Source organism: Delphinus delphis, chromosome 15 (assembly GCF_949987515.2).
Source record: "Delphinus delphis chromosome 15, mDelDel1.2, whole genome shotgun sequence".
Classification (NCBI taxonomy): domain Eukaryota; kingdom Metazoa; phylum Chordata; class Mammalia; order Artiodactyla; family Delphinidae; genus Delphinus; species Delphinus delphis.
In genome coordinates, this window is record NC_082697.1 from 80,871,588 (window position 1) to 80,895,783 (window position 24,196).

Genomic DNA, 24,196 nt, shown 5'->3' on the forward strand with positions numbered 1-24,196 from the left:
CCTGTCCTGGACAAAGGTCCCGGGGGTCGTTCCGACACCCCCACCTGGAGAACCTCGTTCTGCCAGCCCTGACCACCCTCAGCTCAGTCCGACAGCCTGCTGCTGCCCACAGAAGTGGAAACAAGAGGGCCCCAGCCCCCGGCGTGGCAGGCCCTGGCGTGAGTGTCTCTGCCACCCAGGTTTGCAGTCTCAAGGTCTTTGGGGATGCCTGGCTCACCTAACAGCGCCAATGACAGCTGGCTCAGCTGGAGTCACCCACCTCCCTGACTCAGCCGTAAGCTCTTAACGTCAAGGGGCACAGATGACAAACCCAACAGGCTCCCACCACCTGCTCCCACCCATTCCCTGAGAAAATGGGTCCTCCGATCTCGACGTTCCCTTTGAGGACAGTCATGGTCCCTGAGAGCTGCCCACGGAACCCTTAATTCCTTGCTGGGAGAAACCTGCGCTCCCAGGCCCTCCTACATCTCCTGACATCCTTGTTCCTCAACCGAGTGGAAGCACCAGAGTGTGAGAAAGAGAAAGACACAGAGCAGTTTCTTTTACAATAAATGCTATATTATGTTCAGTTGGGAGAACGGGAGACTTGCAGACTTTCTGCCCCCAGGTGAGTGAGGTCTTCCTGCAAAGGAGGTTGGGGGCTTCTGTCTCCAGAGGTTATTGCAGGGATGGGGGTGAGACCAGGGAGAGGAAGGGAGGAAGGGGTGGGGAAGGGGGTAGGAATGGGGGGAAGGACTGAGGGAGGGGAGGGAGAGTTAGGGGAATGAGGAGGAGGTGCTGGAGGAGCTCTCCCACCTCAGGACCCCACTTCCTCTCATCCTCAGGGACCTGGGGGTAACAGGAAGAATGGAGCCTCATAATGGGGGACCTGGCCTAGGGAGCACCACCTGGGCGTCCTAAGATGCAGAGGGCATCTGTACCTAGCTAGGGATGGGGGGAGAAGAGGAGGGAGGATTTAGGACTGGGGCACTGAGAGGCGGGGGGGAGGGGGGTATTTAGGGCTGAGGGTACAGGGATGGGGAAGGGGAAAGTACGGAAACTGGGGGAGATGCAGGGCTGGGCACTGGGCTGTGGGGGAGAAGTGACTTAAGAAGTGGGTTCAGAGGGGAGAAAGTTTAAGGGATGGGGGCAAGGGGTGCAAGGGGAGTTATATAAGGAGAGGGTAGGAGGATGGGGCGGGCTGCAGGCTGCTTGCATGTACAGGGTGAGGACCCGGCAGTAGGGGTGCCCCAGGAAAAGGAGAAATGGAGGCCTGAGCCCTGGGGAAGGACATGGGGACTGGGGATCTCAGAGAAGCCATATAAGCATGAGGGCCGACACAGGAAGGTGCGCTGGGACAGAGGTCTGACCAAGCACATCTGGTTTTCACAATAATCCCACAAGGTATTAGGACGGGTGGGCCACACTCTTTTTTTTTTTTTTTTTTTTGCGGTACGCGGGTCTCTCCCCTTGCGGAGCACAGGCTCCGGACGCGCAGGCTCAGCAGTCATGGCTCACGGGCCCAGCCGCTCCGCGGCATGTGGGATCCTCCCGGACCGGGGCACGAACCCATGTCCCCTGCATCGGCAGGCAGACTCTCAACCACTGTGCCACCAGGGAAGCCCCGCCACACTCATTTTACAGGTGACAAAACCGAGGTTCAGAGAAGTGACTGACTTGCCCAAGGTCCCAGAGTGGAAGAGCCTGGATTTGAACTGGGTCTCCAGGTGGGTTTCACACAAGTTGGGAGAAGGATAGGGGTCAGGGGGGAGTCTGGTGCTGCCCAAGGAAACCAGGAGACTGAGCCGCAGGAGTTCACAGCCATCTCTTCAGAGGCAGTGCAGATGGTTCCCTGCACTGTCCGCGGCAGCGTGGAGAAGGCAGTGTGGAGCTCACAGAGAGGTCACGTTCACCTCAGGTTTGTGGAAGTGCAGCTGCCACAGAATTTGTGAGACAGGCAGTGAGAAGAGGAAGCCACCCAGCAGAGGCCGGCTAGAAGGTCACCGCCTCCTTGTCCCTGCCCGGCCCCTGTCCTGAGAAGGGGGGCATCGGGAACTGGACCTGGGAGCACTCCTTACCGCCACCCCACCTTGCCCCCTCACCGTCATATTAGTGTCCACGTTCTCCAAGGCCACATAGAAGTTTTCATCTTTAAATAGAGAGAAAAGAGAACGGGCGGGGGGGGGGGGGTCGGTGGTGGGGAGAGGGAAGATGTGGGGAGCAAAGAGGAGGGAAGGAAACGTCAGGAAGGCAGGGCCAAGGGGGCTCCTGTGCCCCTGCGCCTGCCCTGCGGGGACGGCCTGTGCACGACCTGGGCCTTAGAAGGGGGCGCGGAAGCCACGAAGCAAACTCTGGGGCAAGAGGTATATGCCTGTCTTGGGCAAGAGAGGTCCTCCTGTCCTGCCCAGGCCAAAATGGTACCCAGGGAAGCCCCCGTCTCCCTTCCCCAGGAGACAGGACTCACCTGTTCTGTCATTCTCGAAGCCCAAGTTAGAAAAAGTCTTCACGGTGTTCTCATCACAGGTCTCGAACCACTTCCTGTCGTCCCAGGACCTGCCAGGCGGGCGCTGCATCGTCAGGGCAGGGCCGCCCGGTCTGGGACCCCTTTGCGGCCCTCAGCCCTCCACCTCCAGCGCACTCACAGGCCTCCGCCTTGGCCGCGCCTCCTCCACGAGCGCGCGACGAAGACGCTCAGCGCCCCCAGCAGCAGCAGCAGCAGCAGCGCCGCGGTCCCCGCCAGGCCTCCGACAAGCGCCTTCCAGGAGATGGTCACCTCGCAGCGCGAGCCCAAGAACCAGTGCGTGTCCGTGGAGAAGCAGCTGCGGGGAGCGTGTCACAGGTCACACGCCCTCACCACCTCCTGGGCTTGGTCCGCTAGTGCCCCTGGACCACGCAGGTACTAGCAGGTGGGTGACCCGGGGGCCAGGGGGCGGGGCCTCTGGCGGCGCCGGCTGAGCGGGGTCGGGTGATTGGCTCAGCTGGCTGTGGGCGGGGCCTCACCGGCAATAAGGACCGCTCCTCTGCAGAACGCACTGGCCCTGATGACAGTCGATGGCGCCGTCCACGCCCGCCGTGCATTTGGTGACACAGAGGAGCTTGTTCTCCTTCACCAAGGGGAAGTAGAAATCCTCGTAGCCCACGGCAGCAGCGTGGCGACAGATGGCTGGGGGATAGGAAGAGGGTTGCAGAGGCAAAGACTTCATCCACTCTACTCTGGGGCCAGGCTATGAAATGACTCTGAAAATGGATGAGAAGGACTACATTTCCGAGGGTGGGGTGTCGAGGGGTAGACCTTGGGATTAGATGAGGGAAGGGCAGGCCCCTCACCCTCTCCTCACCTTCTCTGCTGGTCCTCAGGTGGAAGCTACTAACAAGGGCCAGGCAGGCAGCACTGCCGGGTCCATATCACTTGCCTCCCCAGAAGGTCTCCCCATCCTCCCTAGGGAATTTCAGTGGACAGATGTCCCTTGTGGGAGGGGTCATGGCCTCTTGGAGCCACTTAGCCCTTTGCCCAACCTCTCACCTTCCTGGGACAGCTCCGTCCTGGTGTTGTTGTTCACCTTGATGGAATCAGGCTTAAAACACAAGACTGGGGGCGGGTGGGGGAGACACAGAGGCACAGGTGGAATTGGGGGGAGGCACAGGGAGGGGCAGAGAGGGCTCCGTCAGTATGGAGGAGGTGTGAATGGGCAACAAGGGAAGACCCCTTTGGACTCCCTCATGTCCCCTGAATAGTCAGGGGTCCTCAGCCACCCTGGAAACCTTGAGCAGAACTGTCTCTTCCACAGCACTCAGGTTCTGGTGAGCCCCTCCTTAGCCCCATCCTTGACCCAGTTGGCTGGGGACCTGTGTCTCTTCTCCCAACCTGCCAGAGGTACCACAGGGCTGGCACCTGACCCCAGAAGGACCCTGTCTGCGCTGGAGCAGGCTGGGATGGTGGCTGTGACCCTGGCCCCTCCCTGCAGCCCGAGGCCCCCAGCTTCTGCTCACCCTGGTCCTTCCCGCAGCTGCTATTCTGGCTGAAAGTCTGGAGCTCCTCCTTCAGGGCCACTGTCACATTCTCATACTCGCTCTCCAGCTGGGGGCTGAAGGGTAACTCCAGCTGGACCAGGTAGTCCACAACAATGCTGCCATTCCTGAGGGGGGCAAGGGGGCAGGGAGCCTTAAAAGGTGCCCAGGCCCAGGCCATCATAGGTCCGTAGAAGGGCACTTCCAGACCAACCACAACTATACGGGTGTTGGCAGCAAGTGGGCATTGAGCTGGGATTCCAGACACATTATGTCCAGCACCTCTGCCTTTATCAGCCTGAGTAGGTGGGACAAGGAATGATTGACATTCTCTTGGCATTGCCTCAAGCCATAATCAAACCAGGCCCTCCTGGGCTCTCTGCCTCCCTCTTGCTGACCCATCCAGCAGACCAGGTGCCAACTAGAGAGAGACCAGCTATAGACCAGATACCAGGCACCATCCCTCATGCACCGCCTCCCTGTTTGTCCCGCTGAATCATTCACCTTCCAACATGCTTTGAGAGTAGGGGTGACATCCCTCCTACAGAGAAATGACTCCAGAAAATGACTGAAAAATACCCTCTACAGAGTGCTTCGTTTGCATCCTCACTCCATCCCTCTCTTTATGACATCTGACGATTCCAAAAGCAAGGGATGTCTTCTCCAGCACTTCTTAGTTCATCCCCACCACCACTTGACACTGTCTCCACAGTGCCAGAAGGGTCTCCTACCTCAGAGAAAGGATCACCACCTCCTTGAACCCCTTCACATTTTGGTAGACCTTCTTCATCTGAAATGCCAAGGATCCTGGGCTCACATCTGAACATCCAGACCAGAGGGTACCCAGGGACCCAAGCTCAACTCCAGGGGCAGACCTTTGAGTTCCCTCCCCGTCCCCCTCACCTGATCCCGGAAGGTGTCCGTGAAATTCCTATAGGTCTCAGAAGTGTTGTCATTGAGGTCCGGGGAGAACTTCTGGTCGACAGAAACCTCCATGCCCACTTCAGCGTCCACTTTGTCTGCACACAACATTCCCTGCTCTGGTCACTTCACCATCCACTCCTGTCTGATATCACCACCACCACCCTGACCCAGAGGCTACTCCCGTGGCCCCTCTCCATGTTCCCTGAGAACTGACTGAACAGCAGGAGGGGGAGAGGCAGGAATTCTGGAATGAGTTGTCCTGAGATGTGAGAAACACTGAAAGTCAGGATGTCCAGCAGTCAGGCCTGTAGTCTCTCCCACATCTGCCCCAATGGGAAGCAGAATAATGGCCCCCAAAGATGCCTATGTCTAATCCCCAGAACCTGGGAATATCTTATGCTATATGGCATGGAGGAATCAAAGTGGCAGATGGATTTAAGGGTACTAACCAGCTGACCTCATTATGGGAAAATTAATGTGGACTATCTGGGTGGTCCGAGTATTATCACAAGGGTCCTTAGCAGTGGAAGAGGGAGGCAGAAGTCAGAATCAGTCAGAGGAAGATGTGAGTATGGAAAACAGGCACAGAGATGCAAAGCTGTTGTCATTGAAGATGGAGCGAGGGGGCCTTGAGACAAGGAATGTGGGCCACTTGTGAACCTGGAAAGGGCAAAGAGATGGATTCTCTCCTAGGGCCTCCAGAAAGAACCCAGCCCTGCGAACACCTTGATTTTAGCCCTGCGAGACTCATGTCAGACTTCTAATGTACAGAATTGTACAATAATAAATTTGCAATGTTCATCTGCTAAGTTTGTGGTAATTTGTTACAGCAGAAATTAGAACCTAATACAACTCGAAGCAGCCCAGACTGGGAGGAGGTCCCAGGAAAGAAAGTGGTCCCAGCGACCTCCTGGAGGTGAGGGTGGAGATTAGGCATGGTATGGGGTAGGGGAGAGCATGAGGCAGAAAGCAAGGATGAAGGGATTCAGCAAAATGATTGGGCCCATTAGAGTCAGTGGCACCTCCCGAGAGAAAGTGCAGAGAGCAACTCACCCACATCTATTTGTCCCGCAGCAAACTCACAGCGGGAGCCAGAGAAAGTGCTGGGGCAGGAGCACTGGCTCTGCATCCAGGTGCCACCATTGTCACAAGTGCCTGGGGAGCACAGGAAAACAGGAAGTTCAGGACAGAATTGACCTTGGTCACGGGAATATAGCAGGAGAGGGAGGAGAGGCCGCATGGAGGCAGGAGATCCAACCTGGGGTGGTGGTCAACCTAGACTGTGTGGTCATCTGAGTCGTGGTCAAAGTTGTCCTGGGTGACGTAAGGGTGGAGAGAGTCTTGGTGGTAGCCGCTGGTGTCCCTGGAGCGCTGGTGATGTGTGAGGTGGGGCGCGTCAGCTTGCTTGAAGTCATCATGGTAGTTGAAAAGCTGCTACTTGGTTTCATGGTCACTGGGAGGCTAGTGGAGCCGGGCACACGTGGGGTAGTTACAAAGTTGGTGCTGATCCAGGTGCCACTGGTGGGTCTTTGTGTGCTCGTGAAATCCGTGTTAATGGGGATGGTTCCAGTGCTGATAGAACTAGGCGCATCAGTCATGTCAGTGGGGTCAGTTTCGAAAACGGAAGTAGAAGTGTCCGTTTTTGCAGGGAACACAGTTGTCCTGGTGGTGGAACTGGGATAGGTGGCCCTCTCAGTAGTAGAGGTAAAAACTGATAATGGGATGGTGGGCGTAGAAGTAACTTCAGGATTTGGACCCACTTCTATACATGGTGTAGTGGGAGAGGCAGACACTATTGTAACCGATATTGATTCTGGACATTGGGTAGTGGAAGAAAGAGTCAACATGGTGGTGGTTTGCGTAAGACGACGGCCACCATTTTGGGGAGAAGTGGTGAGAGAAGTTCTTGCAGTTTCAGATGAGGAAAAAGTAGGAAAAGCAGTGACAGAAGACCCTGTGATGTCTGTACTGTACACATGAGAGGAGGTAGGAAAAGACTTACTTGTCGTAGAGACCAGTGAACTTGTGCTGATGGAAGATAGAGATGATATTGTTATTTCAGGTATTGAAGAAGAGATGATGGTACTAAAAGGGGTACTTATTGCACTAGTAGAAGTAATCAATTCAGGGAAAGGTGTTGAGGGAGAAACACTCGAAGTACTGAGAGCTGTTATTGAGGTGCGTGCTGTTACCATGCTTTTGGTCCCAGACTGGGCTACTTCTGTGGTTGAGGCTAGAATGGGAAAAGTGGCTGTGATCGAGGTGACAGGAGCTTCAGTGTGCGTGGGAGTGGTGATTTCTGTTGTGGACCTGGTGGGAAGAGTAGTGGGAGTTGAAGGGCCGGAAGTTGGGTGTGTAGTGGGGATGATGGTAATCAGGGTGGACATAGGGCTAGTGTTTGCAGTCGAAGTGGAGACTGGCTCTGTGGTTGGGGAAGATGGAGGGGAAAATGGGATGATATTTCTCTGGAGGGGTGAGGTGCTGGAAAGAGCGAGTGTGGAGCTGAGTTCGGTGTTGGGGGTCAATGGACCAGTGGTACTCAAGGATGTGGACTCAGTGTGGGCTGGTGTCATTGTTCTTCCTGTAGAGAAATTGGTTGAAGACGAGATATCTGGTGCACATAGTGGTGCTATTGATGTGGGTGTTGTGACTGTATTTGTGGTACCAGTCTTGGTTTTTTGTGTTGTTGAGGTGCTGGGCAATACTGTTGTGTTCGAGGTGGCAGGTGTCGTTGATGTGGGTGTCGTGACTGTATTTGTGGTACCAGTCTCGGTTATTTGTGTTGTTGAGGTGATGGGCAATACTGTTGTGTTCGACGTGGCAGGTGTCGTTGATGTGGGTGTCGTGACTGTATTTGTGGTACCAGTCTTGGTTATTTGTGTTGTTGAGGTGATGGGCAATACTGTTGTGTTCGAAGTGGCAGGTGTCGTTGATGTGGGTATCGTGACTGTATTTGTGGTACCAGTCTTGGTTATTTGTGTTGTTGAGGTGATGGGCAATACTGTTGTGTTCGCGGTGGCAGGTGTCGTTGATGTGGGTGTCGTGACTGTATTTGTGGTACCAGTCTTGGTTATTTGTGTTGTTGAGGTGCTGGGCAATACTGTTGTGTTCGAGGTGGCAGGTGTCGTTGATGTGGGTGTCGTGACTGTATTTGTGGTACCAGTCTTGGTTATTTGTGTTGTTGAGGTGATGGGCAATACTGTTGTGTTCGAGGTGGCAGGTGTCGTTGATGTGGGTGTCGTGACTGTATTTGTGGTAGCACTCTTGGTTATTTGTGTTGTTGAGGTGATGGGCAATACTGTTGTGTTCGAGGTGGCAGGTGTCGTTGATGTGGGTGTCGTGACTGTATTTGTGGTACCAGTCTTGGTTATTTGTGTTGTTGAGGTGATGGGCAATACTGTTGTGTTCGAGGTGGCAGGTGTCGTTGATGTGGGTGTCGTGACTGTATTTGTGGTACCAGTCTTGGTTATTTGTGTTGTTGAGGTGATGGGCAATACTGTTGTGTTCGAGGTGGCAGGTGTCGTTGATGTGGGTGTCGTGACTGTATTTGTGGTACCAGTCTTGGTTATTTGTGTTGTTGAGGTGATGGGCAATACTGTTGTGTTCGAGGTGGCAGGTGTCGTTGATGTGGGTGTCGTGACTGTATTTGTGGTACCAGTCTTGGTTATTTGTGTTGTTGAGGTGATGGGCAATACTGTTGTGTTCGAGGTGGCAGGTGTCGTTGATGTGGGTGTCGTGACTGTATTTGTGGTACCAGTCTTGGTTATTTGTGTTGTTGAGGTGATGGGCAATACTGTTGTGTTCGAGGTGGCAGGTGTCGTTGATGTGGGTGTCGTGACTGTATTTGTGGTACCAGTCTTGGTTATTTGTGTTGTTGAGGTGCTGGGCAATACTGTTGTGTTCGAGGTGGCAGGTGTCGTTGATGTGGGTGTCGTGACTGTATTTGTGGTACCAGTCTCGGTTATTTGTGTTGTTGAGGTGATGGGCAATACTGTTGTGTTCGAGGTGGCAGGTGTCGTTGATGTGGGTGTCGTGACTGTATTTGTGGTACCAGTCTTGGTTATTTGTGTTGTTGAGGTGATGGGCAATACTGTTGTGTTCGAGGTGGCAGGTGTCGTTGATGTGGGTGTCGTGACTGTATTTGTGGTAGCACTCTTGGTTATTTGTGTTGTTGAGGTGATGGGCAATACTGTTGTGTTCGAGGTGGCAGGTGTCGTTGATGTGGGTGTCGTGACTGTATTTGTGGTACCAGTCTCGGTTATTTGTGTTGTTGAGGTGATGGGCAATACTGTTGTGTTCGAGGTGGCAGGTGTCGTTGATGTGGGTGTCGTGACTGTATTTGTGGTACCAGTCTTGGTTATTTGTGTTGTTGAGGTGCTGGGCAATACTGTTGTGTTCGAGGTGGCAGGTGTCGTTGATGTGGGTGTCGTGACTCTATTTGTGGTAGCACTCTTGGTTATTTGTGTTGTTGAGGTGATGGGCAATACTGTTGTGTTCGAGGTGGCAGGTGTCGTTGATGTGGGTGTCGTGACTGTATTTGTGGTACCAGTCTTGGTTATTTGTGTTGTTGAGGTGCTGGGCAATACTGTTGTGTTCGAGGTGGCAGGTGTCGTTGATGTGGGTGTCGTGACTGTATTTGTGGTAGCACTCTTGGTTATTTGTGTTGTTGAGGTGCTGGGCAATACTGTTGTGTTCGAGGTGGCAGGTGTCGTTGATGTGGGTGTCGTGACTGTATTTGTGGTACCAGTCTTGGTTATTTGTGTTGTTGAGGTGCTGGGCAATACTGTTGTGTTCGAGGTGGCAGGTGTCGTTGATGTGGGTGTCGTGACTCTATTTGTGGTAGCACTCTTGGTTATTTGTGTTGTTGAGGTGATGGGCAATACTGTTGTGTTCGAGGTGGCAGGTGTCGTTGATGTGGGTGTCGTGACTGTATTTGTGGTACCAGTCTCGGTTATTTGTGTTGTTGAGGTGATGGGCAATACTGTTGTGTTCGAGGTGGCAGGTGTCGTTGATGTGGGTGTCGTGACTGTATTTGTGGTAGCACTCTTGGTTATTTGTGTTGTTGAGGTGATGGGCAATACTGTTGTGTTCGAGGTGGCAGGTGTCGTTGATGTGGGTGTCGTGACTGTATTTGTGGTACCAGTCTCGGTTATTTGTGTTGTTGAGGTGATGGGCAATACTGTTGTGTTCGAGGTGGCAGGTGTCGTTGATGTGGGTGTCGTGACTGTATTTGTGGTACCAGTCTTGGTTATTTGTGTTGTTGAGGTGCTGGGCAATACTGTTGTGTTCGAGGTGGCAGGTGTCGTTGATGTGGGTGTCGTGACTGTATTTGTGGTACCAGTCTTGGTTATTTGTGTTGTTGAGGTGCTGGGCAATACTGTTGTGTTCGAGGTGGCAGGTGTCGTTGATGTGGGTGTCGTGACTGTATTTGTGGTACCAGTCTCAGTTATTTGTGTTGTTGAGGTGATGGGCAATACTGTTGTGTTCGAGGTGGCAGGTGTCGTTGATGTGGGTGTCGTGACTGTATTTGTGGTACCAGTCTTGGTTATTTGTGTTGTTGAGGTGCTGGGCAATACTGTTGTGTTCGAGGTGGCAGGTGTCGTTGATGTGGGTGTCGTGACTCTATTTGTGGTAGCACTCTTGGTTATTTGTGTTGTTGAGGTGATGGGCAATACTGTTGTGTTCGAGGTGGCAGGTGTCGTTGATGTGGGTATCGTGACTGTATTTGTGGTACCAGTCTTGGTTATTTGTGTTGTTGAGGTGCTGGGCAATACTGTTGTGTTCGAGGTGGCAGGTGTCGTTGATGTGGGTGTCGTGACTCTATTTGTGGTAGCACTCTTGGTTATTTGTGTTGTTGAGGTGATGGGCAATACTGTTGTGTTCGAGGTGGCAGGTGTCGTTGATGTGGGTGTCGTGACTGTATTTGTGGTACCAGTCTTGGTTATTTGTGTTGTTGAGGTGCTGGGCAATACTGTTGTGTTCGAGGTGGCAGGTGTCGTTGATGTGGGTGTCGTGACTGTATTTGTAGTACCAGTCTTGGTTATTTGTGTTGTTGAGGTGATGGGCAATACTGTTGTGTTCGAGGTGGCAGGTGTCATTGATGTGGGTGTCGTGACTGTATTTGTGGTACCAGTCTTGGTTATTTGTGTTGTTGAGGTGATGGGCAATACTGTTGTGTTCGAGGTGGCAGGTGTCGTTGATGTGGGTGTCGTGACTGTATTTGTGGTACCAGTCTTGGTTATTTGTGTTGTTGAGGTGCTGGGCAATACTGTTGTGTTCGAGGTGGCAGGTGTCGTTGATGTGGGTGTCGTGACTGTATTTGTGGTACCAGTCTTGGTTATTTGTGTTGTTGAGGTGATGGGCAATACTGTTGTGTTCGAGGTGGCAGGTGTCGTTGATGTGGGTGTCGTGACTGTATTTGTGGTACCAGTCTTGGTTATTTGTGTTGTTGAGGTGATGGGCAATACTGTTGTGTTCGAGGTGGCAGGTGTCGTTGATGTGGGTGTCGTGACTGTATTTGTGGTACCAGTCTTGGTTATTTGTGTTGTTGAGGTGATGGGCAATACTGTTGTGTTCGAGGTGGCAGGTGTCGTTGATGTGGGTGTCGTTAGTGTATTTGTGGTACCAGTCTTCGTTATTTGTGTTGTTGAGGTGATGGGCAATACTGTTGTTTCCGAGGTGGCAGGTGTCGTTGATGTGGGTGTCGTGACTGTATCTGTGGTAGCCGTCTTGGTTATTTGTGTTGTTGAGGTGATGGGCAATACTGTTGTTTCCGAGCTGGTAGGTGTCGTTGATGTGGGTGTCGTTACTGTATTTGTGGTAGCACTCTTGGTTATTTGTGTTGTTGAGGTGCTGGGCAATACTGTTGTTTCCGAGCTGGCAGGTGTCGTTGATGTGGGTGTCGTGACTGTATTTGTGGTAGCACTCTTGGTTATTTGTGTTGTTGAGGTGATGGGCAATACTGTTGTTTCCGAGGTGGCAGGTGTCATTGATGTGGGTGTCGTTACTGTATTTGTGGTACCAGTCTTGGTTATTTGTGTTGTTGAGGTGATAGGCAATACTGTTGTGTTCGAGGTGGCAGGTGTCGTTGATGTGGGTGTCGTGACTGTATTTGTGGTACCAGTCTTGGTTATTTGTGTTGTTGAGGTGATGGGCAATACTGTTGTGTTCGAGGTGGCAGGTGTCGTTGATGTGGGTGTCGTGACTGTATTTGTGGTACCAGTCTTGGTTATTTGTGTTGTTGAGGTGATGGGCAATACTGTTGTGTTCGAGGTGGCAGGTGTCGTTGATGTGGGTGTCGTGACTGTATTTGTGGTACCAGTCTTGGTTATTTGTGTTGTTGAGGTGATGGGCAATACTGTTGTGTTCGAGGTGGCAGGTGTCGTTGATGTGGGTGTCGTGACTGTATTTGTGGTACCAGTCTTGGTTATTTGTGTTGTTGAGGTGATGGGCAATACTGTTGTGTTCGAGGTGGCAGGTGTCGTTGATGTGGGTGTCGTGACTGTATTTGTGGTACCAGTCTTGGTTATTTGTGTTGTTGAGGTGATGGGCAATACTGTTGTGTTCGAGGTGGCAGGTGTCGTTGATGTGGGTGTCGTGACTGTATTTGTGGTAGCACTCTTGGTTATTTGTGTTGTTGAGGTGATGGGCAATACTGTTGTGTTCGAGGTGGCAGGTGTCGTTGATGTGGGTGTCGTGACTGTATTTGTGGTACCAGTCTTGGTTATTTGTGTTGTTGAGGTGATGGGCAATACTGTTGTGTTCGAGGTGGCAGGTGTCGTTGATGTGGGTGTCGTGACTGTATTTGTGGTAGCACTCTTGGTTATTTGTGTTGTTGAGGTGATGGGCAATACTGTTGTGTTCGAGGTGGCAGGTGTCGTTGATGTGGGTGTCGTGACTGTATTTGTGGTACCAGTCTTGGTTATTTGTGTTGTTGAGGTGATGGGCAATACTGTTGTGTTCGAGGTGGCAGGTGTCGTTGATGTGGGTGTCGTGACTGTATTTGTGGTAGCACTCTTGGTTATTTGTGTTGTTGAGGTGATGGGCAATACTGTTGTGTTCGAGGTGGCAAGTGTCGTTGATGTGGGTGTCGTAACTGTATCTGTGGTAGCAGTCTTGGTTATTTGTGTTGTTGAGGTGATGGGCAATACTGTTGTTTCCGAGGTGGCAGGTGTCATTGATGTGGGTGTCGTGACTGTATTTGTGGTACCAGTCTTGGTTATTTGTGTTGTTGAGGTGATGGGCAATACTGTTGTTTCCGAGATGGCAGGTGTCGTTGATGTGGGTGTCGTGACTGTATATGTGGTACCAGTCTTGGTTATTTGTGTTGTTGAGGTGATGGGCAATACTGTTGTTTCCGAGGTGGCAGGTGTCATTGATGTGGGTGTCGTGACTGTATTTGTGGTACCAGTCTTGGTTATTTGTGTTGTTGAGGTGCTGGGCAATACTGTTGTGTTCGAGGTGGCAGGTGTCGTTGATGTGGGTGTCGTTACTGTATCTGTGGTAGCAGTCTCGGTTATTTGTGTTGTTGAGGTGATGGGCAATACTGTTGTTTCCGAGCTGGCAGGTGTCGTTGATGTGGGTGTCGTGACTGTATCTGTGGTACCAGTCTTGGTTATTTGTGTTGTTGAGGTGATGGGCAATACTGTTGTGTTCGAGGTGGCAGGTGTCGTTGATGTGGGTGTCGTGACTGTATTTGTGGTACCAGTCTTGGTTATTTGTGTTGTTGAGGTGATGGGCAATACTGTTGTGTTCGAGGTGGCAGGTGTCGTTGATGTCGGTGTCGTGACTGTATTTGTGGTACCAGTCTTGGTTATTTGTGTTGTTGAGGTGATGGGCAATACTGTTGTGTTCGAGGTGGCAGGTGTCGTTGATGTGGGTGTCGTGACTGTATTTGTGGTACCAGTCTTGGTTATTTGTGTTGTTGAGGTGATGGGCAATACTGTTGTTTCCGAGGTGGCAGGTGTCGTTGATGTGGGTGTCGTGACTGTATTTGTGGTACCAGTCTTGGTTATTTGTGTTGTTGAGGTGATGGGCAATACTGTTGTGTTCGCGGTGGCAGGTGTCGTTGATGTGGGTGTCGTGACTGTATTTGTGGTAGCACTCTTGGTTATTTGTGCTGTTGAGGTGATGGGCAATACTGTTGTTTCCGAGGTGGCAGGTGTCGTTGATGTGGGTGTCGTTACTGTATCTGTGGTAGCAGTCTTGGTTATTTGTGTTGTTGAGGTGATGGGCAATACTGTTGTTTCCGAGGTGGCAGGTGTCGTTGATGTGGGTGTCGTTACTGTATCTGTGGTAGCAGTCTTGGTTATTTGTGTTGTTGAGGTGATGGGCAATACTGTTGTTTCCGAGGTGGCAGGTGTCGTTGATGTGGGTGTCGTGACTGTATTTGTGGTACCAGTCTTGGTTATTTGTGTTGTTGAGGTGCTGGGCAATACTGTTGTGTTCGAGGTGGCACGTGTCATTGATGTGGGTGTCGTGACTGTATTTGTGGTACCAGTCTTGGTTATTTGTGTTGTTGAGGTGATGGGCAATACTGTTGTTTCCGAGCTGGCAGGTGTCGTTGATGTGGGTGTCGTGACTGTATTTGTGGTACCAGTCTTGGTTATTTGTGTTGTTGAGGTGATGGGCAATACTGTTGTTTCCGAGGTGGCAGGTGTCGTTGATGTGGGTGTCGTTAGTGTATTTGTGGTACCAGTCTTGGTTATTTGTGTTGTTGAGGTGATGGGCAATACTGTTGTTTCCGAGGTGGCAGGTGTCGTTGATGTGGGTGTCGTGACTGTATCTGTGGTAGCAGTCTTGGTTATTTGTGTTGTTGAGGTGATGGGCAATACTGTTGTTTCCGAGGTGGCAGGTGTCGTTGATGTGGGTGTCGTGACTGTATTTGTGGTACCAGTCTTGGTTATTTGTGTTGTTGAGGTGATGGGCAATACTGTTGTTTCCGAGGTGGCCGGTGTCATTGATGTGGGTGTCGTGACTGTATTTGTGGTACCAGTCTTGGTTATTTGTGTTGTTGACGTGCTGGGCAATACTGTTGTGTTCGAGGTGGCAAGTGTCGTTGATGTGGGTGTCGTTACTGTATCTGTGGTAGCAGTCTTGGTTATTTGTGTTGTTGAGGTGATGGGCAATACTGTTGTTTCCGAGGTGGCAGGTGTCGTTGATGTGGGTGTCGTGACTGTATTTGTGGTACCAGTCTCGGTTATTTGTGTTGTTGAGGTGATGGGCAATACTGTTGTTTCAGAGGTGGCACGTGTCATTGATGTGGGTGTCGTGACTGTATTTGTGGTACCAGTCTTGGTTATTTGTGTTGTTGAGGTGATAGGCAATACTGTTGTTTCCGAGGTGGCAGGTGTCGTTGATGTGGGTGTCGTGACTGTATTTGTGGTACCAGTCTTGGTTATTTGTGTTGTTGAGGTGATGGGCAATACTGTTGTTTCCGAGGTGGCAGGTGTCGTTGATGTGGGTGTCGTGACTGTATTTGTGGTACCAGTCTTGGTTATTTGTGTTGTTGACGTGCTGGGCAATACTGTTGTGTTCGAGGTGGCAAGTGTCATTGATGTGGGTGTCGTGACTGTATTTGTGGTACCAGTCTTGGTTATTTGTGTTGTTGAGGTGATGGGCAATACTGTTGTGTTCGAGGTGGCAGGTGTCGTTGATGTGGGTGTCGTGACTGTATTTGTGGTACCAGTCTTGGTTATTTGTGTTGTTGAGGTGATGGGCAATACTGTTGTGTTCGAGGTGGCAGGTGTCGTTGATGTGGGTGTCGTGACTGTATTTGTGGTACCAGTCTTGGTTATTTGTGTTGTTGAGGTGATGGGCAATACTGTTGTTTCCGAGGTGGCACGTGTCATTGATGTGGGTGTCGTGACTGTATTTGTGGTAGCAGTCTTGTTTATTTGTGTTGTTGAGGTGATGGGCAATACTGTTGTGTTCGAGGTGGCAGGTGTCGTTGATGTGGGTGTCGTTAGTGTATTTGTGGTACCAGTCTTGGTTATTTGTGTTGTTGAGGTGATGGGCAATACTGTTGTTTCCGAGGTGGCAGGTGTCGTTGATGTGGGTGTCGTTACTGTATCTGTGGTAGCAGTCTTGGTTATTCGTGTTGTTGAGGTGATGGGCAGTACTGTTGTGTTCGAGGTGGCAGGTGTCGTTGATGTGGGTGTCGTTAGTGTATTTGTGGTACCAGTCTTGGTTATTTGTGTTGTTGAGGTGATGGGCAATACTGTTGTTTCCGAGGTGGCAGGTGTCGTTGATGTGGGTGTCGTTACTGTATCTGTGGTAGCAGTCTTGGTTATTTGTGTTGTTGAGGTGATGGGCAACACTGTTGTGTTCGAGGTGGCAGGTGTCGTTGATGTGGGTGTCGTTACTGTATTTGTGGTACCAGTCTTGGTTATTTGTGTTGTTGAGGTGCTCGTCAATACTGTTGTGTTCGAGGTGGCAAGTGTCGTTGATGTGGGTGTCGTTACTGTATCTGTGGTAGCAGTCTTGGTTATTTGTGTTGTTGAGGTGATGGGCAATCCTGTTGTTTTCGAGGTGGCAACGGATACAACTTGTGTTGTAGGTGTTGTTAATATATCATTTGAAGTAGGTTCTTGAGTGATAGCTGTGGATGTCTGAAAGGTACTGACCATGTCTGGAAATGAAGTGATGGTTGTAATCAAGGTGCTACGGGTGCTGAGTGTTGTTAACAACGTTTTCCTAGTAGTTAGAGAAGGGGTAGTAGCAGAGGTAGACACGATTGTTGGGGTTGGAGACTGGGTTGTGTGGGTACTTGCAGCGGTAGGGATAGCCCTTTGTGTGGTACCAGTCACAGAGGAGATTGGAGTGTCTAGAGTTGTGTGGGTTGTTGGGACAAAGGAAGGGGGCGGGGTCATGGTTGTGGGAGATTTCCCTGGAGTGGTGGTACTGGGAGAATTGGTCACGGCTGAAGTGACTCTCTTGGTAGTTGTCACGGGATAAGTACTGGTAATGGTTGTCCGTGGCTTCTCTGTCACAGGAGTGGTGGTGTAAGAGCTGGTGAGGGACACTTGGGTCTGTGTCATGCAGGTGGTGGTGGGGTAAGTGGTAGTGATTACAAGGTTCGTTGGATTGATGCACTCTGTCGTGCCCATATAGACAATCACGGTTGGTGGAGTGGTCTCAACCTTGAAGACAAACTTGGACATGGGGATTGTTGAGGTGTTGGAATTGATTGGCGATTTGAGCAACGTTTCAGAAATGGATTTCAAGTGGGGGGAGGTGGTGATAGTCATAGGTATGTGTTCCCTACTATCTGGAGTGGGAGAAATTTCAGAGGTACTCAGTGGCCGCCTTGCTGGGCCTTGAGAGTGTGGGGAGTTGCTGAGAGCCGCGTGCAAAAGCGCATTAGAGGTGGATGTGGCCACGGCTGAAGCCCCTGTATTGGCGGTAGAACAGAGGAATTCATTGGTAGGTCGTTTTGTCGCCATAACACCACATACCCCATTTTCCAGATACATGCCACAGAGGTAGGACGTGCCACCAGTTCCTCCCGAATCAGAGGCAGTTTGGGGCTGGGGTCTTTCAAGGTTCTAAAGGCCAACATATGTCTTCCCCCCTGGGCAGCCTCTCCAAGGGGCATTGGGTTGGGGGCGCGCTTAATCCCTTGCCCACCTGTCTGAGTACTGACCTTGCAGCCCTGGGATGGCCGAGCTGAGCACGCAGGTTCAGCAGAAGGTCCCGTCTCCTCCCATCGGTACTCCCATTCCTTCTTCCTCACACACCCCAAAGTCCTTGTCCCTTCCGGTTCTCTGTGCCACCCCCGCCCCCTCTGGCCCACCTCTGCCCATCTCCCTGTGACCCACTGCTGTCTGGGCTGACTCTCCTCTTTAGAGAGAGAGAGAGAACCCAGCCAATCCTGGGCTGAGGGTGGGGACACATCATGGACTTTGGGAGACGAGGGGTCAGAGAGCAGAAAGTTGCAAAGAGAATAAAAAAGCGAAAAGCAGAGATTGAAGCTCAGACTTCATTGAGTTTGAGGACAAGGAGAGAGGGTCACACACAGGCTGAGGAACAGGACAGAAAAGGAAATTTCCAGAAAGAGATACCTTGGCAGGCAGGCGTGAGTCCTGAAGACCTTAAGGTGTAGCAGTGAGTGTCAATAATAAAAATAGCTATATTTTCCATCACCTATTCTATTTCGGCCAAGGAATTAATTAGTTTACAAATATGAGCCCCTCCCTCTACAGATGTTGTCATCCCCATCTTACAGGTGATACAAGTGAGAGTCAAAGATCTCACAATGCTGAGGGTGACCGGCAGCCACGGCAGCTGCTGGCAGGAAGCACCCAGACCTCTGTCCACTCGGGGGCAGCTTTCTCAACTCAGACTCAGCACATCTTTGCTCTGAGAGCTGGGGTTTCACTACTTAGTTTAGCTGGGGTGTCAGGGAGATAGGGGAGGGGAATATGAAGGTTCCTGGCCCAGAGCCCTTATAGCCAGGAGGTGGCCCTGGAGATAAGTGAGAGGGTGGACCAGAGGACCTCTATGTTGGGAAGGTCTAAGGTTGGGGTTCAGGAGCAGACACTGGGGGGCAGAGGGAAGGGAAGGGAAGAGGAATTCCGAGGTTCCAAAGGGGTGGGAGAGAGAAAGGACCCCACACCAGGTGGTCTCAGAACCACCCTTTGGGAGCCATCAGGCTCTCCCCGCACAGCCCTGCCAATGACAGCTGTGCCCAGAAACATAGGCTAGGTCGGGGTGGGAGAGTTAGGGGCAGGACTGGAGGAGGGGGCACCGGGACCAAAGAGAGAGGAGGGGGCCCCAGGGGCAGAGCCAGGGACCCTCAGGAGGGCTGAACCGATGGAAGTAAAGGGAGGGATAGAATCCAGGGCGGACGAAGCATCAGTGCTGGGGAGCAGGGGCAACAAGAGGAAGGGGGCTCAGAAAACTGAGTCAAAGTGGGAAGAGCACTCTTTCAGAAACAGGTTATCCCACCCTTTTGATGCACGCGCGGACTCGGTCCCAGGTGTACAGCAGCACCGCTGGACCCAGCTTCCCTCTCCTCCCCCTGCCTACAGCTCTCCCTGCACAAAGAGCTCTGAGAGGCCCCTCCTCAGCCTCCCCTTAGATCTCAGAGCCACCGCCCCACACACACACCCCTGTCCTGGAACATCAGGAGGGTCTCCCCAGCCCTCCCCCACCTCGCTCCCTCACCTGTGGCCCCCAGGGAGACCTTGAGCATCCAGAGGAGGCAGAGGACCCTGAGCAGCTGCATGGATCTGGTGCAGAGCAGGCTGGAAGCAGGACCAGCGCCAGCGCACGGGGTATAGCAGTGCAGAGCCAGCCAGTACGATGTGCGCAGTAGCACCCAGCTGGAAGTTATCTGCCCTGCTGGGTGTGAGGGCTGAGCATAGGTAGCTTTACCTTTGTACCGCCCTTTGCCCCGCTGTTCCCCCCTTCTCCCTGTATCTGGCACTGCTGCAGGAAGAAAGGACTTTCTAGAAGATAAGACAAGCCCAGGAAGTGTCAGCCCGGAAGAGCTCCACCCGCAGCCTGCCTGGCCCACTCACAGCAGTTCCCAGGACATTGCCCTGCTCTGCCCTTCCCTTGCCCCCAGCCAAGAACTAGAAAAACTGGACAGAGAATACGCTTGGCCAAGACCTTGGACGCTGGACTCTGGGGCCTCTCCTTAGTTTCATTCCCAGCTGCAGGGGGCGGGGAGAGATGAAAACTTGTTCTTCTTCACTCCCTCTGCCACTCACTCTTCCCCGTCTCCATCCTGCCCTTAGCATGACTCTGGGGCTATGACCCCACCACCAATACCAGGGAACAATGCAGAATTCCATCAGAAGTCATTTCAATATCTGAGGACTTGGGCCAGGTCCCAGAGAAGGAAACACAGATGGCTAGTGGAAACAATCAAACAAAATGACTAGCTTGGACCAGCAGATGAGCAAGTATTAGGAACTTTGATTCTATCCAGTGTTGGGAAAAGTGGAAAAATAAACACTCTTACCCAGCTGGTGGGAGTGTAAAGGGGTTGTGCTGGTTTAAAAAGGCAATTTGGGGACTTACCTTGTGGTCCAGCGGTTAAGACTCTGAGCTCCCAATGCAGGGGGCCCAGGTTCGAACCCTGGGCAGGGAACTAGATCCGGCATGGCACAACTAAGAGCCTGCATGCAGTAAACTAAATGGTCTACAGTCCACAACTAAAGATCCCACACGCCGCACCGAAGATCCCATGTGCCACAACTAAGACCTGGCACGGCCAAATAAATAAATTTTTTTTTTAAAGAAAGGCAATTTGGTGGCATCTGTTAAAATTTTAAATGCATGCTCGAGGACCCAGTAATTCCACCTTTCCGTCTCTGTGTTCAAGAAGCACTTCAAGGAGGCATTCATGAGAGTGTTTATTGCCATCCAGTTTGTCGCATTTCCGATTGAAATTGGAAACACCCCAAATTGCCCTCCATAGGAAACTAGAATGACTATGGACAAATCACACTATAGGCTACCACGTTCAAATAAAAAATAATGGTACCATCATGGCAAGACTCTTGGAACGTCTTGTTCAGTGAAACCGGTAGAAACAGCTTTCTTAAAACGCACACACGTATGTCTCCTATGAATACACACACACACACACACACACACACACACACACACACATACATACGTAAGTGCATTCAAACTTCGGAAGGAGGCTCACCTACTCCAATAACAGGGGTAAGTTTAGCTCAGAGAAGCATGAATGAATTAAGGGTGGGAATGATTGTCAGGCCACTTTGGCTGTATCTGTAGTTTTTCCTTTTTTCCTTTGACAAACATTATCTCCTTGACCAAACTCTAGCCTGGCTCCTCTGAGTCCCCCTCCTCACTAAGCCTCAACCCTGAACTATAAAGACTTGAACAGATACTACCATAGTTTCTAACCGCTCAAGGCCCCATCCCTATGATGACCCCAGCCCTCCTTAAAGTGCTTGCCTAAGAAAACTCAAGGCTGTCAGAAGACCTTACTCTTTGTTCCAGCCAACACCTGAAGACAGGGCTCCTGTCTCCTAGCCTTTATGGAGGGTAGGAGCCTAAATTTATAAGTGCCAGGTAGCAAATCGGGATGGGTTTCATGTGGACCACTCACCTCTTTTTGTAATTTTTCACTTTCCCAACACTGCTGAGCCCTTGCCTGACCTCTTGCCCACACCCTTACTCTCCCTTTAAAATGTCACTTCTGTGCAACTCGAAGTAGAGTTCCCTTTATGCTGGACTCTTTTTCCCATGGCAATGGTATATTATGGATTAAAATCTGTCCTTACCCCTTTAATGTCTGGCTTTGTTTACCTTTGACAACTTGGAGACTATGTGATGTTTTTTTGTTTGTTTGTTTGGGGGTTTTTTTGCGGTACGCGGGCCTCTCAGTGCTGTGGCCTCTCCCATTGCGGAGCACAGGCTCCGGACGCGCAGGCTCCGCGGCCATGGCTCACGGGCCCAGCCGCTCCGCGGCATGTGGGATCTTCCCGGACCGGGGCACGAACCCGTGTCCCCTGCATCGGCAGGCGGACTCTCCACCACTGCGCCACCAGGGAAGCCCTATATGATGGTTTTTGAAGGTAATTAAAAAATAATTTAGAGGAGGATTCTGGGGAGGTTGTGGGCTAGGACACACCAGGAATCCATCTCCCCACCAAGACAGCAATTGCATTAGCAGAATCTGTCTGATGTAACTATTTCAGAATTCTAGAGTCTGTTGAAGACTTGAAACTTCCAGGGGAAGACCTGGATGGAAAATTGCAAATTTCGGTTAACTTTGGTCAAGTTTAGCACAGTGGCAGGCACCCATTCAACACCTCCAGCCACATAGCAGGTAGCTATGCATGTGTTCCAGGAGTTGCTTGCACATAGCTTGTGGTAGGCAAAAAGGACTATGTACAAATATCAGGGAGCTATGTTCTAATTCACTGATTGCTGCTTCTGATCACATAAGTGCAAGAAAACAGGTAGATAGCCACTGTAGTTGCACCGCCCCCTCCATTCTTGCAAGAACTTCCCCCTCCATCTGAAATGACTTCTGGGTGATTTAAAGGGCCAACACCCCTCCCCCCCTTCATTTTTTGCCTTCTCCCCTTTTGGGATTCAGACATTAAAGACTAGGACATTCAGAAACTACTGCATATATGGGGAAAATTAGAAAGTGGCCATGCATGCCCAGGGGAAGGATTAAAAAAAGACCTGAGAAGACCTTAATCTGCACATTATTCTGATCCTTGGCACAGACACAGACCACAATGATCAAAAAATAAACAAAAACAAAACAAAAAACCCGGCAGACTCTAGGGAAGGAGAATCTGATCTCCAGAGTTGCCACACTATCAGATTCAAATGTTTATTGTTCAACGAACAAGAAACAAAATGTTAGCAAACCAAATCCAACATTACATTAAAAGGACCACACACCATGATAAAGTGGGATTTATTCTAGGGATGCAAGAATGGTTCAATATCTGCAAATCAACATGATACACCACATTAACAAAATGAAAGATAAAAATCATATGGTCATCTCATTAGACGCAGGAAAAGCACTTGACAAAACTCAACAACTTAAGAGTTTTTAAAAACCTGCTGATGCAGGGGACACGGGTTCGTGCCCCGGTCCGGGAAGATCCCACAAGCTGCGGAGCGGCTGGGCCCGTGAGCCATGGCCGCTGAGCCTGCGCATCCGGAGCCTGTGCTCCACAACGGGAGAGGCCACAACAGTGAGAGGCCCACGTACTGCAAAAAAAACCAAAAACAAACAAACAAACAAAACCCATAGCATTGGAAGGCCTAGGGAAAGCAATTAGGCAAGAAAAAGAAATAAAAGCCATCCAAATTGCAAAGGAAGAAGTAAAACTGTCACTAGTTGCAAATGACATGATTTTCTGTATAGAAAACCCTGAAGACTCCACCAAAAACTACTAGAAAAAAGTAAATGAATACAGTAAAATGCAAGGAATGAAGTCAATATCCAAAAATCTGTTGCATTTCTATATCCTAACAACAAACTAACAGAAAGAGAAATTAAGGAAACAATCCCATTTATAGTGATAAGAAAAAAGCCTAGGAATAGATTTAACCAAGGAAGTGAAAGACCTGCACAATGAAAACTGTAAGACATTGTTGAAAGAAATCGAAGAAGACGCAAAGAAATAGAAATAGAAAGATGTCTTCATGCCCCGTATAGGTTTCCCCAAGTTCCCTTCAGTTTACCCCAATGTGCCATACACATATTTAAAAAAAAAAAAGTATTCTGTTCTCATGGATTAGAATTCACATTGTTAAAAAGTTCATACCGGGCTTCCCTGGTGGCGCAGTGGTTGAGAGTCCGCCTGCCGATGCAGGGGACGCGGGTTCGTGCCCCGGTCCGGGAGGATCCCACACGCCGCGGAGCGGCTGGGCCCGTGAGCCATGGCCGCTGAGCCTGCACGTCCGGAGCCTGTGCTCCGCAACGGGAGAGGCCACAACAGTGAGAGGCCCACGTACCGCAAAAAAAAAAAAGTTCATACTACCTAAAGCAATCTACAGATTCAGTGTAATCCCTATCAAAACCCCAACGATGTTTTTCACAAAATAGAACCAAAAGTTCTAAAATTTATAAGGAACTACAAAAGACTCCACCAATCTGTTCTCTGTTTCAATGAGCTTTGGTTTTGTTTTAGATTCCACATATAAGTGAGATCATACAGTACTTGTCATTTTCTGTCTGAGTTATTTCACTTAGCATAATGCCCTCGAGGTCCATCCACGTTGTTACAAATGTTGGGATTCCCTTCTTTGTATGGCTGAATAATATTAGATTGTGTATATATATATACCACGTTTCCTTTTCCATTCATCCATTGATGGACATTCAGTTTCTTTCCATGTCTTGGCTATTGTAAATAATGCTGCAATGAATATGAGGGTGCAGGTATCTTTTCAAGTTAGTAGGGTTTTTTCCTTTGATAAATACCCAACAGTGGAAATGCTAGATCCACTAGATCCATTTACTATGGTAGTCCTACTTTTGATTTTTTGAGGATCCTCCATACTGTTTTCCATAGTGATTGCACCAATTTACATTCCCACCAAGAGTGCACAGGGGATCCCTCTTCTCCACATCCTCTCCAACACTTGTTGTTTCTTGTCTTTTTGACAATAGCCATTATAGCAGGTGTGAAGTGGTATCTCATTGTGGTTCGGATTTGCATTTCCCTGATGGTAAGTGACGTTGAGCACGTTTTCATGTACCTGTTGGCTATCTGTGTGTCTGTAGTATGTTTATGATACAGGAATGTCATGGGTAAAATGTTTTCAA

General features: G+C 50.5%; 2 protein-coding genes across 2 annotated transcripts in view; both read right to left on the reverse strand.

The window, feature by feature from the left end:
- MUC12 (mucin 12, cell surface associated) overlaps positions 1-19,174 on the reverse strand; it is a 41,654-nt gene extending 22,480 nt beyond the window's left edge. Inside the window, exon 1 of the mRNA XM_069541389.1 lies at positions 19,078-19,174. Within this exon, the coding sequence (XP_069397490.1) occupies positions 19,078-19,138 (61 nt within the window). The 5' untranslated portion in view covers positions 19,139-19,174. The remainder of the gene's footprint in view (positions 1-19,077) is intronic.
- MUC3A (mucin 3A, cell surface associated) lies at positions 1,490-6,860 on the reverse strand. Its single transcript, XM_069541458.1, has 11 exons — positions 6,170-6,860; positions 5,965-6,066; positions 4,891-5,006; positions 4,719-4,777; positions 3,970-4,115; positions 3,503-3,568; positions 2,980-3,142; positions 2,622-2,798; positions 2,444-2,532; positions 2,082-2,128; positions 1,490-1,913 (listed from the first exon to the last, which is right to left on the reverse strand). The coding sequence occupies exons 1-11, from the start codon at positions 6,756-6,758 to the stop codon at positions 1,872-1,874; spliced, it is 1,596 nt and encodes a 531-aa protein (XP_069397559.1). The 5' UTR covers positions 6,759-6,860; the 3' UTR covers positions 1,490-1,871.
- Positions 19,175-24,196: the final 5,022 nt, after the last annotated feature.